General features: G+C 38.8%; 1 protein-coding gene across 18 annotated transcripts in view; it reads right to left on the reverse strand.

The window, feature by feature from the left end:
- The window catches only part of ESRRG (estrogen related receptor gamma), a 375,558-nt gene that overhangs the window by 26,829 nt on the left and 330,889 nt on the right, over window positions 1-17,840 (reverse strand). For all 18 annotated transcript variants that reach the window (XM_015857192.3, XM_032443885.2, XM_085542936.1 and 15 more), the window contains one exon: window positions 17,454-17,615. In XM_015857192.3, coding sequence (XP_015712678.1) covers window positions 17,454-17,615 — 162 coding nt within the window. The remainder of the gene's footprint in view (window positions 1-17,453; window positions 17,616-17,840) is intronic.

Below are 17,840 nucleotides of genomic sequence, written 5' to 3' on the forward strand. Positions count from 1 at the left end.
TCGAAGTCTCCCATCTGTTCATGGACAGATACTTAATACCGCTACCTCCTCTCTCTTCCTTCATGTTCATTACCTGCAGCTCCTTCCACTACTACATCCTAGCAAAATGGCAATTGGTTATGACCAGGCTGAGTCAACAATATCTCAGACACTCACATGCCTTCCTTCTGCCAGACCCTGTTCATCACTTGGGAACCAGGTCAGCTTGAACTCTAACCAGTGATGCCCCATCCTTGCTTAACTATAGGATTTTTTCCCTGTGCAGTTCTGTGCTCTAAAATGCTTTACTTTCATTGTGACATAAGAGTTGGGCTTTATTTTTCGTTCCTTATTTGATGTTTGATGTTGTGGCTGTGTGCAACCACAAGGCATGAGTGGTTCCCTCATGCATTTTGTCAACTTTACTGGTGGTGTGAGAAGGAAGTCTGAATTTCCTCATGTCTTCTGTCCAAACAGCACGTTTACTATACTCTCACAATGTCTTCTCTAAAGGCCAAATCTTGTTTTCTGAGGTGTTTGTGCAGGGATAGCCACGAGACATTGCTCCAAAAGCTCTTGTGTAGTAACTCACTGTTGCTGTGATTGCCTTTGTAATAGAGCTCCAGTAGAAACACATTCCTACTATGAATTTACATTTTCATTCCCTCAGTATCAAAGTAACAATTAGACTGCTGGAGTCACTGTATCCTCCCTGCCTTATTATTTACTTATTTATTTTTTCTGCACAGGCTATGGGTGTACATACTGATTTCACAGGGCTGCTGAGATATTTCATTCAGGTCATGCCTGGAAAAACACCAAACTGGTATCATCAAGAAAAAAAGAAATCTACTAAATACACTGAACACTATTAGGGAGTATAGAAAATGGGGAAGGAAGGATAAAATGGCTAAAATGTTTAAAAAAAAACAAGGTGAATATGCTCTAGCCCACTGTACGTAAAATAAATATGCCAACAATGTGCTGCGCACTCATCTTTCAATCCAAGCACACTGCGAATCATGTTTCATGTTTTAAACCTATAGCTCTCAGAGGACTCCCAAAACTGGAGGTGCAAATTACAGTTTCCCCACGAGGAAGTTAAATGGCTTGCTCAAGGTGACAAAGCGGTGTGGTGGCAGAGCCAGGAATGGGAAGGCAATGGGTATTCAACGGGTATGGCAGCTGTCCCTATCTACTTGAGACTGAAGCCCTAAAAGCAGACTTTTTTGTATGTACTTGTCTCAGAGCCCATAGGATGAATGCATTTTGTGCTGTGTTAAGATGAACATAAAGTAAAACTACAATTACAACCATGCAGTGCTGACATTATAACACCGAGTAAGAGGGTCAAGTGCACTTGTGTTATAGAACTATAAACAGACATTGATATTATACGGTATGTATGAAAATGCATAAAATACATTTAATTAACTCTGGGTTGTGACACAGACTGACAATTCAAAACAGACATTTCAAAGCTATGCCTGACACCTCTGGCGTCATTTTGATCTCTTAGGAAGATACATATTTAAGCCAGATTTCTATACATTCATGTGCATTTTATTACATACTTGAAAAATGCATATTATTTACCCAATGGCCTAGAATGTCTATTGGAGAAATACATATTTATTTTTAAAAGCAATCCACATATTATTTACTCAGTGGATGAGAATGACTTCCAGAAACCGTTCTGGTCCATCAAATAAATACATATTTATAAATGATTTTTAAAATGCATATTATTTACTCAATGGACTGTAATGGCTCTGCTCACGCCATTACATGTAAATACGTAATTAGCCACACAATAAAAACTCCACACAAAATTTCTCTGAAAAGCATTGTATTTCCCTATTGTTATTAGTTTGACTTTAGCATCAAAGGTGATTACCCTATGCTAATGACTTTACCATATTCTAAATCCAGCCAGCTCTGTAATTACACAGAGCACAAAGTCAACTTTCCTTCCTTTAAAACCAACATTCACCTACTCCCACACTGTGTGTGGTGCACCTGGTTAGCCCCCTCCTGCCAGCCCGCTGCCCATAAGCACTGCTGGCCATGAGGGTGGCAGCCCCCTTTTGGTCCTCCCTGCTATGAGCCAAGGCACCTGCAGTATGGCTGGTCTGTCCTGGACATGGCTGCCAGCCCCATCCTGCGCCAAACATGCTATTCTAGGGACAAAATCCATTCTACCACACAGACCAGTATGAGCTCATCTTTGAAAAGATGTAACTTAACAGAAGAAGCCATGCCAGGTATTTGAGAATTTGCTAAGTAACTAATATTAATAACTTAACAACTCCATAGGTGGAGAACTGCTAGGTTTGCCTAGGAGAACATACACACCTTCAAAGGGGAGTGAATAGTACCATTTTTAGCAGTGCAAGTGTAACTGTCATACATTAGGATGTAAATTATTCTCTGAGCAGAATACCAGGTGATTAATTCTGATAGCACAGTGATCAATTGGTACAGATGCTGCACCTGAGCAATGTTTGTTTTTGTACACATTAGGAACAGAAGTGCATCACTAACACAGGTGTCACTTGCATAGCTGTGCTACATTTCTGATTTCTGAAAACACTGACACTGCTGGTTAGGTTGCATGTAGTTCTGCCAATTTTTTCAATTAGACCCATTATTGATTTGATGAAAAAGCAAATTAAACATACCATGGTACTATGTTAATTGGTTAGACAGAACATAAGGTTCTGGTACTGAGCTCCTTATGCACATGGCCTCTGCGTGCAGCTTTTACCCACTAGAGCCTCTGGAGATTACAGAAACAGGGGAGACTTTCACAAGCAGCAGCATCAGTCCAGCAACTGAGACACAAAGCATCCAGGAGTGTGTTTACACAAACAGACCACAGAAAAAGTGTGAGGAAGGCCAAACTTTGTTAACACCACAGAGTAACAGTCACTTAGTTGCTTCACTTCGTATATGGAATAAACCTCTTGTTCTCATGAAACTCCTACTGATTACATGAGTTTGAAGATAAAAACTGGCCCACAGTGAATAACATTCTTTGTTTCACAATAGCAAAAATAGTTTGTCAACTGAAATGGCACTTCAAGTTGTCTACATCTCCAGCATGTGGAACTGACGCTGCAAGCAACTCACAGGACTTCTGTGCAGTATTCCATAATCAAAGAACAAGAGTTTTTGATGCCAAGAAATGACAGCATGCAGCCATCATACAAAAGTCCACACATCCATGTCCACAGAATCCTTCTCCTCGCCCCCTGCTTCCTAAACAGAACTGCCAGCCAAAGAGCTCAGTGCAACACAGGTGTGCTCACAATCAAGCTTCTTCCTGAATTTCCATTTAGTTCCTCTACCTAATCACACTGAATTTCTACTGTGCAATTTATTTTATTACAGAGAAGCTACAGGATCCCTCCAAGAGTTACTCCAAGGCACATGAGGTTTAGCTTCTGGAGGAGCATCAGCTGAAACAAACCTGGCACGGTACTGCAACATCAGGTCTACTCAGGGCATGAAAAACCTCCGTGGAGTTTCTTAAGGTCAACTGTAGTAAGCCCACTGTCTGGCTTCGCTGCACTGGAAACCTATATAAGTCAGCGCAAGCCTACAAAATCCTCTTACTTCTGCACAGACAATTGTGTCAGCGCAGGCAGTGTGCACTCTCCCTCATGTCACCCATTCCTCCACAAAGGCCAGCAATGCAATTCCCAAGGCAAAACTCTTACTGAAGTCAGAGCTCTGCCTGTGGGATGGCACTGCCAGGTTCACAGCTCTATACCATGAGAACAGCTGGGGGAAAGCCATTATCTGCTTAAGACAAGATCTGGGTTTCTTGTGTTACTAGTTCTGCTAGTACGTAAGCTTACGGTTTCTTCCCTTTTGAAAAGCATGTAGATTGTGTACACAAATAGAGTTGTTAATGGAAAACAAGGCATTGTGAATCAGACAAAAGACGTATCAATTAATGAACACAAGGCAATCAATTTTCCCAAATCCCAGATCAATTAAAAAAAAAAAAAAAAGAAAGAAAGAAAAAAAAGAGGAATAAAGAAAAGCAATTTGATTTTCCACTCCTTTGAAAAGACAAAGACTGAAGGTAAAGAGAGGGAAGCTGGTCTCCCAGTCCTTCCTTATGTCTGTCTGCACTATGCTCTGAAAATACTAAATACGAGGTGACTCACAAATAATGTGAAAAATGTAAGTGGAAAAAATTGAAGTTTCGCATTAAACTTGCTAAAAATAAGAGACAAAAATAGAAAGAGGAAGGAAGAATGTAGAAAGTTTTGGATTTCAGTTCTACATGTGCACAAGGTGCCTATAGTGGGTGCGCAGGTGGAATGTTTCTGTGCTTTTTTTGCACACCAATGGGAGTGATGTCCTACAGCACTGCAAATCGTTTATCGAAGTTTAGTGGTAGTAGTGGGAATGTTGTTAAGGGAAGTAGAAAAAGCAATGTCCATTTGAAGCTTGTCTGTGAACTTTGCATGAACCGCCAGGAATAATGTAGTGTGATGACAAGCCAGTTATACCTTCCACTAAATTTGCTGTCTGGAATGAACTGAAATAGTGTTTGGTTTGTGTAATTACGTCCATCTATCTTTATATTCCAGCGGCATATCGCAAATTGAAAATACTAAAAATTGACTGTTGGTTCTGATATTTAATGATTGCCAAAGACAAGACGATGATTTATTGGTTACTTACCGATGTGACACATTTGCATCTTATTAGACGGAGATTACTATTCCTTAAAATGCGGACGAGGCCTGATCATGTCTGATGGATTGATTTGATTTGCAAATGTAATCAAACTAATAAGAGGGAAAAAATGAGCAATAATGCCTTGTTTTTCAACTGGCAATCACTCCCCTGCCAACAACGCTGATATCCCTGACTAAGCAGCCTTCACACAGTCTTCCTGTCTTCTCAAATAAACAAAGGGATGCAAAGAGCTTGATAAGAGGATAACGAGCCAAGTATGGATGTAACATGGAGCCTGTACCTCAGCACTGTACAAATGTATCAACGGAAGTGCCAGGACAAGGTTTATTGTGCCTTCCGTCCTTAAAAAGCAGGAAGCAATGAAGACAAAGAGTAAAACTCAATGATAACAGAACCTTTACTGAGTCAGGGAAAAAAAAACAAAAAAACTTCATAAGAAAGAAAAGAGGTTATAATTTGGGGAACCTCAGAAGAACACTCCTTACCAGCATAAGAGTTATAGGATTAATTCCTTTAAACTCCTCAACCTGATGGGTAGATAACTGCAAATGTGTTTTAACCTATATGATCCAAATGGAACCACTGCCTACAGCCACAGTATCAGAGAACCTATTTCCAGAGGCATACTGAACACTGTATTCAAATCTTCCCAAATACAAAGCACAGACTTTCTGCAGATTTTTTATCTGCACCACATTGATAACATAACAGTTAGATAATATATTTAGTTATAAACATTCTATCATTCTGGACACCTGCTGGTGTTTCCGTGAGGGCTGAAATATGGTTCTAGACAAGAGCAGATTCTTACTCTGCTTATGGTAAATGACCCTAATTCTCCACAATAGGATTCCCTTGTTAATAATAATAATGACAAAAACATTATAAAAGGAATTGCACCAAGTCTCCCTCCCCCAGTTAAACAAAAGTGGTAACTCAAGCAGGTCCAAATAGGTTTCAGATTGTGACCTGCATATTTAGGGATTGATCCAAAGCCCAGTGAAATCAAGGCAAGTCTTTCTATTGACCTAAATGGGCTTTCATATAAAGCTTTATGAAAGAGGGAGGATCGGCTGTGAATGTTGACAGCTGAAGAACTGATCCTACAAATATTTGGGAACACAGAGAACTCTGCACGATGGAAGTGTCTGTGTAAATAATGTGATTGTACTACTTAAATATTTTCCAGACTGATTGCTAATTTGCTTCACTAAGGGATATTCGATAATGTAAAAAAAGACTTGCTTTAGGGAATAGCTATTATGAAGTGTCAGGTTAAAAACAAAGTTGAATATATAGCTCCAATTACCATGCTCAAAGACCTCAAAATATTTTCATAATTTAAAGTTTTACAGCTCATGTAATTTATACTTATTTTAACAGTGGGAAAGCATCCCGGTCAAATTCCAATTAAATAATTACATTTTGCCTACCTAAAATTCTCACTGCATTTTTAATTGGCTAGGACACACTTCACTGCTTCTCCTAAATTGTTTAGTGTTACCATTCAGTGTATAAATAGCCACCGCTTTCCACCATGGAGAGAGTACACTTGTCTGTGTAGCTAGCTATCAATGGCAAATTTCAGTCCACCTGAGTGTCTGTAGTCCTGAACCCCATAATACGCAGGGCAGCACGTGTCTCTCCTGTCAACCTCCTTACGTGTTGTTGTTCTCTGAAAAATTTCATGTTTGTCACTGATGCTGGCTGATTAGGGTATGAGCATGCAAATATTCACAGTCAACACCTTCTTCCTTTGACTTTCCCTCCTGAAATGCCCATCTAAGCCTCTGTGTGACACTGCCCTCTGTAGGTTTGCAAATGCTTATATTATCTTATACAGTGTGCGCACAGCTCTCCTTGAACTCTACCTGGATTTTCTGTGTGCTGCATTTTCCAACTCATCCTGCACTTGAGAGCTTTTGACTGCAGAGACCATGGTGTGGTTCTGGATTCATATCTAAGGATCACACTACAAGAGTTGCTCATCATCTTTTTAAGTGCTAGGCAAAATCCTGAGATCACCGCACACTCTGAATTCATACTGATGTATATTAAGGAAACTGCTCAGCACAAGTCATGAGCAGCACAGGCAGAACGTTCAGGGACACAAAATGCAAAGAAACCCCCGAAAATGAGACTTCTACCAATTTCACCGAGGATCACCTGGAGCTCACAATGCATATCACATGTTAAATCAATAGCTGAAGATTCTCTAAGCAATGGACTGCCGAAACTACACAAAGGTTAACTTTCTCTCTGGAAAACTTCAATGTAGCCAAAAGTGAAAAACTTCATACAAAGTAAAATGGCTTTCTACAAGAGACCGTTATGAAGAAGGAATCAAAATTATTCTTACTGAAAGAGCAATTAATGCAGGACTCAAGAACCATGGTAACTTCCATGTACTATCACATATAGCTTGAATTGTAGGAAATTTAGACCCCACTCATTAAGGAATGTGTGATGCTAAAACACAGCTACAAGAAAATATCTGGCTAGAAATATACCCTGCAGCCTGCTAATGTCACAACGTGTTTATGCCACTAAGTGCAGCTTCATCTGTGAACAAACATATGAGCAGCAGCCTTTATATGCTAAACTATCCCCCCAATCACTCTACCAGCTAAGACGCACACTGACTGCAGATTTGCCCCTGCCCCTCTTCCATCCTTATCACAACTCCCCACACCTGTGATCTCATGCATAACATGTACGGACTCTACTTTTCAAGTGTCATTTCCATTGAACTTGGAGCCTTTCGCATCTGCAGTTGGATCTCATTTCAATATTTGATTTCGCCTCAACTGTTAATGCAGCTGATTGAAACTGATGGTGCACAACATGGCAGATGAAAACATTTTGGGGAGAAAGTTCAGCTATACTATGGAATTTCCACTCATCTATAATATGTGTCTCAGGAGTTTGGGCTGGAAAATCCCTCAGGCAGATCTGACAGACAATTTTCTCTTTACAAAACAGGTTTTCAAACAAAAGGAGTGTTCTCTATTTTTTTCCTCCCATGGAAAATTACCTAAATACTCCTGCCTGCCAGAATCTCCGTGAAGTATTTGACTCTGAGACAATGAATGTAAGTAATAAGGTAAACTGACTTAAAAGTTACAGCAAACAAACATTCCACCTAGGTAATTAAACACATTGACACTCAGTATTTGCAATCTTTGGAGTCTCTCCTGTTTCCCAGGATTCTCTCTCTGTACATGTATGTATGTATACGTGCACATAAACTGAGCACTGCTCAATAAAAAAAGCTTACCAACAGAGAAGAAAGGAGTTCATAAAGCTCTTGTATGATCCATCTGATGTAGAAGGCGATTACCGCAGACTCATTTCTAAAAATTGCTGATTCTGTTGATCAGACTGGATCGAGCATTGCCATTACAGCCCAGATGCTACCCCTGCTATCTCTATCCTATATATAACCAGGCCCAGGTCACCATGTGCCCTGCCAGAAACGTGCTGACTGGCTAAGGGGGCCTTGCAATTCAGGTAATTAATCCTATTCTAATGTAGGTTAAGCAGGTGTGAAGCCTAACTCATCCAGAGAGAAAGTAGAGGAGGCATCCTCAGAATTACAGTGTTTAGCCGGTCTCAGCTGACTTTAGGAAACTAGACCATCCTGTGCTGCTGACCCAGTCATACAGGCGGAGACCTGTCTGCTCTAAATCCGGGCTGGGCACTGCTTCTCTTTCCCCTCCCTCCTCTCACGCTGGATTTACAGTATCAACACAGCACTGAAAAGCTGCCCTTGTCTTCTCCACCCAGAGCAGAATAAATAACACCTTTGCTGGAGGCTGTTAGGTGTTTAAGTCGTGTGTTTGGTTTAAAATTCCTCTGGTTTAATATGCTTGCCATAAGAGGGCTATGTCGCTCTTTTTTTCCTTCTGCATTCCCTGCATGCGCTATGATACTCTCAGAGGCCAATTTAAATGACATGTAACATTCATGATCTCTTTTCTAACAAAGCCTTCACGAATCACATTGCAATTTTGAACCTCAAAACAAAAGTCTTTGTTTGGATGCTCTGTAAACTCTGCAGCTGGTTGAAAAAAGCTGTTTTGTTTTTAGGAGAGGAGACTTGTAAGCACAGTAGTGACGCTGAACATAAATGACAAGTTCAACTCTACAGAATTTCTCTCTCCTGCAATTTCTCACCTAAAGAATAATTCCATGATTCGTCCCAAGTTTCATGGTGTGCTTCTGAGCAAGGTACCTTCCTGCCTTGCAGTCATGAAATCCCACTTGTAAGAAGCTGGCCACCCTGAGGTATCAACTGTATATCATGGGGAAGCTTGGGAAAAGAAGTCCTCCCCAAAGACAAATGTGGAGGTTTGAAATGTTTCTTACTGTAATGCTCTTAACTGGCAGATGTTTAATACAGTTGTCAGTTGGACTAAGTTATGGTGGGAAATGAAAGGATTCTAAGGAAATAACAGGCCTGAAAATCTACTGGGCTCAGCTATCTCCTGTGTGGCACTCTGGAGGCTGTCCCACTTGCAACAAGCCATGAGCGCCGAAGTCTCAGATTGAGATTGCTTACAAAAAAAACTTAAATTGAAAAAGAAATATATAAAAAATAACAAAAATAAAATCAGAAGGTACAGTTAGACTTCCTCTGGTAATAAGATTAATTCCTTGTTGGCTCAGAATAAGGGAAACTGTTACTGAGTCATCTGCAGTTTACACAGACCTAATCTAGTAAACCTGTTTGTCACACAAGCAGTGGGTACAAAGGTGAGCACTGTTGTCCTCTAAGTGGAAATATTTGCTTTGAGGCTGGTTCTGCACATTGCCAGGCCAGGGCCAGGGCCAGGTCCATCAGGCTGACTGCTGATGCAGGTATAGCCCTTTGGGGCCAGATCCCTAAATAACAGGTACAAGCAGGGTGCATTTGACTCACTCACTGGTGACAGCCGATCCTACTGCAGGTTCCTGGTCTGTCTCTGCAAATTATCTGGGCAAAGCACTTACGGATTTTGTTCCACAAATTCTTCTAATACCTGACAGCTAAATAAAATCCAACTGTTTCCTACATTTTTATTTTGCACCTCTTGTTACCTCTCCCTTCCATAATGTCCCCATCACCACCACAATCAGATGTGTTAATATACTAGATTTAAAAGCCTTTGTTATCTTCCTTTCTTTTCTTTGGTTCAGTACCAACTCTGTACACCTTTAGACATGCAATGATGTATTTTGGCCTTCTAGCACTTCAACTGTACAATGTCTGCAAGCAGGGAAGCAAGCTGTGTAACTCAAGCTACAAGTCAGCTGGGATAACACAAAGCTCTTGATTGTGCAAGAAGAGTAATAGGGAGTGACTGCTGTATCTTTTTATACCCTTGCATTTAAGAATCAAGTAATAGCCATTTTTGTTTACAGAAAGAAAATGAAAAGCACTGGAATTCATTACTGTTGATTTGCTCTCTTTTTATTAATCATTTCTTATTTTTAAAGGGCCACAGGAGTGAACAACATAATGCAGTGGTAGGAAGATATTTACCAATTTAGCACCTCATTATAAAACTACTCAGAAACCTCTTTGTCTCTCTTTAACATAATAATTATTAGTGGCAACAAAAGTGGATGCCACACTTGCACCGTGATTAGCAAGTGATGAATTTGGGTTGAATATATTGTATTTTGCTAAGTAAACCTTATTATATCCCAAAATCTCAGCCTAAAAAACATCTAATTTTAAGAAAATCATTTATACTCCTCTTCAGATGCGTGTTTTCAAATTAACCAGTGATATTCTATAGAAAACTGCCTCTTTTATGCTTGAACTCTCCAGCTGCCACACAATTTATATCTCTTTCCTCCCCTCTTTGTTTTTCAGCCATTTTCCCTGAATGTCAAAGTCAATTTAGTGCATTTCACTTTGCTGAATAAATCAGAGGCGAAATCCTTGCTAAAAGTGAAAATTTGATTTGCTAAAAGGAGCTTAGGGCAACTATTAATCAATATATCCAGAGTGTCAAAGCTAAGGCCATGATAGACATGCATTCATTTGGAGATTGGTTGAGGCAGATAAAGGGGGACACTGGGAGGGGAAAAAAAAGTGCAACGGCAGACAGTGCAGTATGTGTGTTGGGGGCACGGGTGGAGGGAGAGAACTGCTTTAAACAGAGGGAAAAAAAAAACAGAGAGAAGAAAGAGTCTCTATGAAGGAAGACAACAGTACCTAGCTATCTATATATTAATAGAAGGTAAACTCCATAATGACAAAGTCACTGCTTAATGTTGATTTTGAGAGAAGCTTATTTTAATGTAGCATTCTTGTATTAATAAAAGTAACAACCTATGTGTTGAGTCAAGTTGTTTTGTTACTTGTTAATTCTAGTTTATTTCAGTGGTGACTACTCTTAAAAAAGATTTTTCAATGAATAGATAGGGATTCTGAAGCCAAAACCAGCAAGAGTTCCAGATGCTTTTTCTAACAGTACCATCTCATACCTACTGCACCTTTATTTTATATTCACATTCGATTTGCAGGTGATGAGATTTTTATATGTCTGAGAATATATTCTTCTCCCTCCTAGTTAATTTAATGGTAGTAAAATGTGCCAGAAGTGACTCCAAAAAACTAAAGCAGTTTTTTTTTACCCCAGGACATGTATGTCTAGTAGTACAAGGAACTTCCTCACCTCCATACTGTTGTCTGTCTCAATCCGGGCCTGAAAGCAGTCTGTTCTGATAAGCAGACACTCTAAGAGTGCACACATTTCTAGCTGCACACAGAGCCTACTCCTTTTTCCACTCAATCAGCAACATTTTCCCAGTGACTTCAGTACCAAATCCACATGTGTTTCAGTCAGATAAATTAAATTATTTTAAAATAAACAAAAGGACTTTTCTTTAACTACCTTTTACTTTACTACAGACTCTTGTTTTATTTTGAAAATGCTAAGAGACTGTGGCCACGTTTGCTCATATATTTTCCTGGAAATCCCACCTTTTCCGTGCCTTGCAAAATCATTTGTACATTCTGTGGGATGCATCAAAATATGAGAGAAAAAAAAGGTAAAATACCACCATTCCTACTACTTCAAGTGAAGTTAAAAATACTGATGTAAACAGTGGGATAGCTGAACTGCTAGCATTGTAGGCACACTGCTGGTCTCTGTTTCTCAGAGGAACTGGAATCAGTATGGTGACCTAAACTCTGGCAGTGCTGGATGATCTATCCATACTAATGCTTGAAATAAAACCAAAATTCAGTTGCTGATTTCCCACATCGTATAAAATTACTGACCTATGTGAAACATGTCTGTTGCTTCTAAGAAACATCTTGGCTCAAATTTGTACCTGTAAGGCCTAGAGAATGATATCCCTCAGATGACGTATGTCATGCAAGCTGTGAGTTCAAGAACACTCCTGTCATATGAAAAGCATGCCTGACTTCCATAATTAGTCTATGTTTGTAGAAGAAGTTAAAAGAAGAGCTGATAGTGGGCATTTGATAAATAGAAGGTGAAGAGAACTTGCAAAGAGTCCAAGATAGCACACTGATAAAGGGCAGGATGTCCTGATTCCCCAGGAGGCTCAAGTTATTATCACTACAAACCTCCTAGTCAGCATGAAACAGCTCATACCCCATTCCTTGTTACATGAGCAGTAAACATGACATTTCCATATCCACCTGTCTCTGAAATTGGGTGACCCTGGGACAGGGGACTCTAGGTGGCTGTTGTCTGCAACGGGCCTGAAATCACTTGGCAGCACAAGAGGGTACAGGAGGGCTCAAACTCAGGTGAAACAACTAACTTTACAGTAGCAAGAAGCATGGTATGGACATACAGAATGACACTAATTTCCACTGAGAGCTTTGATTCTGTATTTGATGCCTCTCTGGAGGTCCCTTCCAACCCCTACAATTCTGTGTTACAGATACAACTATGTGCATGAGAACATACATGGTACATATATACCCAGTTCATATCTGCACCATATGTATCTTCCCTGAACATTAGCTTTCCTAAAGCGATTACGGTCAACCTTTTTTCTGTACTTTTACCTACATGGGGTGGCACTTCTGGAACAAATGACGAGTAAAGGGCATTTTGGAAATGACAACTCTACAGCAAATCATGTTCTTGATCAGTATTAAAAAGTTAGAGCATACCCCTGAGAGCTGCTCTGGAAACGAAGGCTTAAATACTGTCCTCCGCATAGAGTATGCTGGAGCAATAATGTTTCATAAAACATTAACATTAGCACTAAAATATTCAAAACATCCTTGGATTTGCTCCATCAAAATCATTCCCTCTTTTTTTTCCCTTTAATACTGGCACCAGTGGCGGTATTGGTTTCTAACTATTCCCCTTGAACACTGTTACTGCTAACAAAACACGGACACAGTTGAAGACAAGCAGGCTTGTTTTACTAAATAATGTAACTAGTTATTTTTGATGTATTAGTCTGATTTACTGTTTCAAAACAAATTTTTCATTTTAAGTGCAAAAAGTTGATTTCTATGGTCTGGTTGATGCTTTTTCATGCATGCAAATTTTTTAGAGAACATTTTGTCTTTAGCTTCCTGTTATGCACATTTTTAAGAGCTTAATGTTTCCTGCCTCTACTTAATATGAAAAGAACATTGCACATTTTTGCTGAATGTCAATGAGATAGTTACATTACAGAGACTGTGTCTAAACGACTCTGAAACAGTGGCTGGATATTAGTAGAATTCTACCCCATATCAGAAGAGCATTTAAATACAACAGATTTCAAATAAAAATGGATCTTCTCAAAAATACAAAACAAAAGATGGGTAACACAACCATCAGTGAATATAGAATTCAGTAGGTCTCTCTTAGTTAAGAGATAAAGAAAAATAAATAAAAACAAAAAAAAATAAAACAATGTACAACAAAAGCCTTGCAGAGGCTTCAGAAATATATTTACAATTTATTTAGGTCACCTAATAGGGGTTTTGTCTCATCAGGCAGGAGATGAGGCAGCATCAGTCTCTCCCTAAGCACCTTCAGTATTTTCCTAACGAAGTTACAGTACATCGGAATATTTTAATCTGACACAAAGAATAACAATAGATCTGACTGCTGGGCTGATAATCTTCTTATCACACCCTGTGAAACCTAGCTCTAATATTTGACTGAGCCTCCATTACTCGGCAACACATTCTAAAAAGGCCAACAATGGAGAGAGAATGAAGTGGAGTGTGGAAGTACCTCCATATCTACATAAAAGAGATTAGAGGCGACAGCGTTCCATTTTACAGCTCAATCATATTGTGTTAGCATGCGCTTATCCGAGCGCGGATGAAATTGAAAGAGAAATAAAAAAGAGTCAGGCAGATAGGAACCAGAAAAGCGAGGCATGAGCAATTTCCAAGGATATAAAAGGATGCTAATGGTGGGGCCCTGTCATTCTTAAAAAGGGCTATTAGGGCACCATCATCTGTTCTTGTGCCCTTACGCTCCTGTAACTAAAGTCAAGCATTTCCTAATGCCATTGTGATCTTTTTCTTCTTCAGATAAGACATGGTCATGTTTCATAACAACGCACTTTCCATTTATTTGATTTATAAATGCAAGGCGACTAATTCTATTTACTGATAAAGGCTTTCCATATATATTTTTCTTTCAATATTTCCTTTTGTTGTTGGCATAGACTTTTTATTCAATAAAAGCAACTACTGAAAATGTTTCCAATAGCACAAAAATACTAATGATTTTATGAAATCATTCAAACTTTGTATAATTTTAAAACAGTTTTTAGACTGTGACTGCAGTGGGAAATGGGGAGAATGCATACTGTATTATTATTATATTTTTTATAGATAATCTCATTAAAAGAGACTTCGTTAGAACAGCAAAAACATTATTTTGTTTCCTTCCACAAATACAGATTTTACTTTGAATTACAATGCTTTACAGACAATACCTTTAGAAGTTACTATGCATCTGATATATAAGGGCCTTTAATTGCACTAAACCTTAAGAAATCACTATAGCAAAGAAAGATTTGCTGTGCTAGGCGCAAATTCACTACAGGTGTAATTGATTCCAAAAGCTTTACACTTAAAATTTACTTGGTACATGAAGCTGCAGAGAACTTTCATGTAATCTGTATCCTTTTTCTAACTTATCCTTTCCAGTTCTGTTCCATTAGTGTCCAGGTTAACGTTTGCTAGCTCAGACAATGGGTAGTAGCACCAATCCAGGCTTTTCTACAAGTTGTTTTGTACCAGACATCAGCTGAGCAGATGCAGCGTGAGTTGCACACCATCACTCAAAACCAGGCTACAACAGCTCATCACATTTGCCCTTTACCATGTCAAGGCCTTCTGCATTTTGATTTTTGTGATCAAATGCCAGACAACAAGCAGAGATTTTATCACTATCCTCTGTTACCAGAAGGCTTATAAACAGATTGCTTTTTCTTCTTGCTTAATGTGGTGAGGTTTTTTTTCCATATCTAAATAATGTCAAGTCAGTAAACACAGCATGGTTTTCCCCGGCAGGTTTGCTTTTGAGTTTACCCTGTAATAAAGACCCGTCTCATGTCAGAAATATTCTTCAACCAGTTCAGACTTTAAATTTGCAATACCACTTTAGAACATCCAATAGCTTTTTCATGCTAACCAAAGCCATCATTTTAAAGGCTGCTCAGTCTCACCTCTCTGCTCTTCCTACCCCTCCAGCCAAACTAAAGCTATGCAACATGTTCACAGATCAAGCTGACAAAACTTTCCTTGCAACTACTACAGACCGTAACTGACTTCTTGGAGAACTATTCTATTTTGCCTAAGGTGATGTGGGTATGTTCCAAAGATGAAGCTCAAACTCACCTGTTTAACTCATTTTGACTTAATTTGGGGTGCTTTATTAGCAACCAGTGTAAGACAAAGTAGCTAGTATAATATAGAGTGATGTTTAAATTAGTTTACAATTTGCTTGGGCTCATCTAGAACTGCTCTGAACAAAGCCATTCAGAAATGTCAGCTGTGTTCCTAACCACTGTAACAAATTGTTGCCTGAACGCTGCACACCTAATGACTTCAAATTAGCTTCACTGCGATATTGCCTGACAGTTCGTTACGACTGTTAGCAACATAGCTGGCGTATCATGACCAATAAATTGGTTTCACTGTGGGCTGGGAAAGGGACTTCCATCAATTTGATTAAAGAAATTACTGTAGCATTCAAAGCATAAAGACAAACTAGTTTAAGGAGACAGAAATAAGTTAACTGTACCAGAAAAACACTGCTTGTGATACAAAAGCTTGTTTATATACCATTTACAGCAGAGAATGACTAAATCTCAACAGTGTGGCCTACAGACTATTTTACTATCTGTAGGCTGTTGTCTTTCATCTGAAGTAAAATAAGTTTCTGTTAACATACACATTATTTTATTATTACTATTTGTTAGTGTCTCTTATTTATCTGAGATTACCCAGAACATCTGAGGCTTTGGCTAGTTATCATAAAGGAAAAACACAAAAGCCCAATACCTCAGAAAAGCCAATCCTTACATAAAGTTAATGTTTGTTCAATGATAAACATCAGAGAATTCTAGGAAGAAGGTAAAAAATTGGAGTGCAGACACTGCGCATTCTATTTGTATGAATGAAGAAGACTCAATATGCTCTCACTTTTGTTTCTGCTAATAACAAATGATTATTTCTCTGTGATTTCTTTTGATGGTAACAATAAAATATATTTAGCTATAATAAACAGATGACTGGCTGCAGTATATACACTTTTATTAATCTTAAGGTATCCCAAAAACACATCAAAAATGAGGAAGCTGTATTACTCAAAGGAAATAAAGAAAAACAGTTCTCATTTTCTATAGGCTTCATTACTTTAATTAGAAAACTAGTAAGCTGATGAAAACACAAACATACCCACTCATCTGCTTGACTAGAAAAATACCTTCAGAAACAAGAAAAAAAGATGGTATTTTCTGTGTTACTTTGCCATTTGTGAAAGGCTACAGACTGAGAATCCTTGATACTCTCTACAAACTTGTTTATTTACCCTCAGAAAGACCTCAGCATTGATGGAAAACGTACCCCAAATATTATCTGAAGAAATCACTGATCTTGCAAGAGACTACTGTTGATGACTCTGCTTTTCTGGCCAGGTAGCTTTACAAACATCAGCATGTAGAGAACTCAGTCCACTTCATGCAGACAAAGGAACCACCGAGCTATTGGAAGGTACCTTTTGGTACAACTCAATGACTTCTACTCAACTACTGACACAAACCAGTTCTCACACCAGCTAATTTAAGGAAGAGAGAAATTCCTCTGTACCATGCCAAAACAAAACTCAGTTTCTGCAGTTCCTCTGGTCAGTGCATGGTAGCACAGACTTTGCAAAACATAGGAGCTAGATTTACATTTGACTCCTGCAGATTTATATGATGATTTCAGAGTGCTGACACTACATATCAGGCTCTGGTAGCAAGTTTATCTCAATAAAAAAAGCTTTTTTTTAAAAAAAAAAAAAAGAGTGACTCACTAAGTGGCATGTAAAAATTACAATTGTGGTAACACTTACAGCAAGAATAATACCATTTCCAAGCTAAGGTACAGTATCATCAAACCTATGTCCTACGTGAATAATCTGAAGCTCTAAGAACATCTTATGCATTGTAGCAGTAGAACAAATAACCTTTTTTTTTTTTTTTTTTAACCAGAGCATAACAACAGATGTCATGATTTATGTATGTCATTTACTTGCAATAAATACTATATGTACCTGGAATATGCTTAGCCCATCCAATGATCACCACCAGTTCTCTGTCTGCCAGGTCACAAAGAGTGGTAAGTGCTTTGATGTCACTGTCTGGAACAGTGGGGTCAGGCATCGCATAGATCTTCTCTGGTTCAGCCACCAGCAAATGGGAGACAATCTTGTTATCTGTAAAAATGGCCCAGAACAGTACAAGATCACCAGTAGCATCATTCTACTTTTCAAACAGATGGCTCATGTTTCAATGCACAAAAGAATTTGTCTTAAGATATGGGAACCAATTAAACCTTACTGCAGTTTCACTGTCTTCAACAAGCAGTATCAGCACAGACAAATCTGATCCATTTACAGTGTTTACTGAACTAGATGTGTACGTAAGAATGTAAATTTAAT

The sequence above is a fragment of the Coturnix japonica genome, chromosome 3, assembly GCF_054131305.1.
Source record: "Coturnix japonica strain WE chromosome 3, WE-NBRP24, whole genome shotgun sequence".
Classification (NCBI taxonomy): domain Eukaryota; kingdom Metazoa; phylum Chordata; class Aves; order Galliformes; family Phasianidae; genus Coturnix; species Coturnix japonica.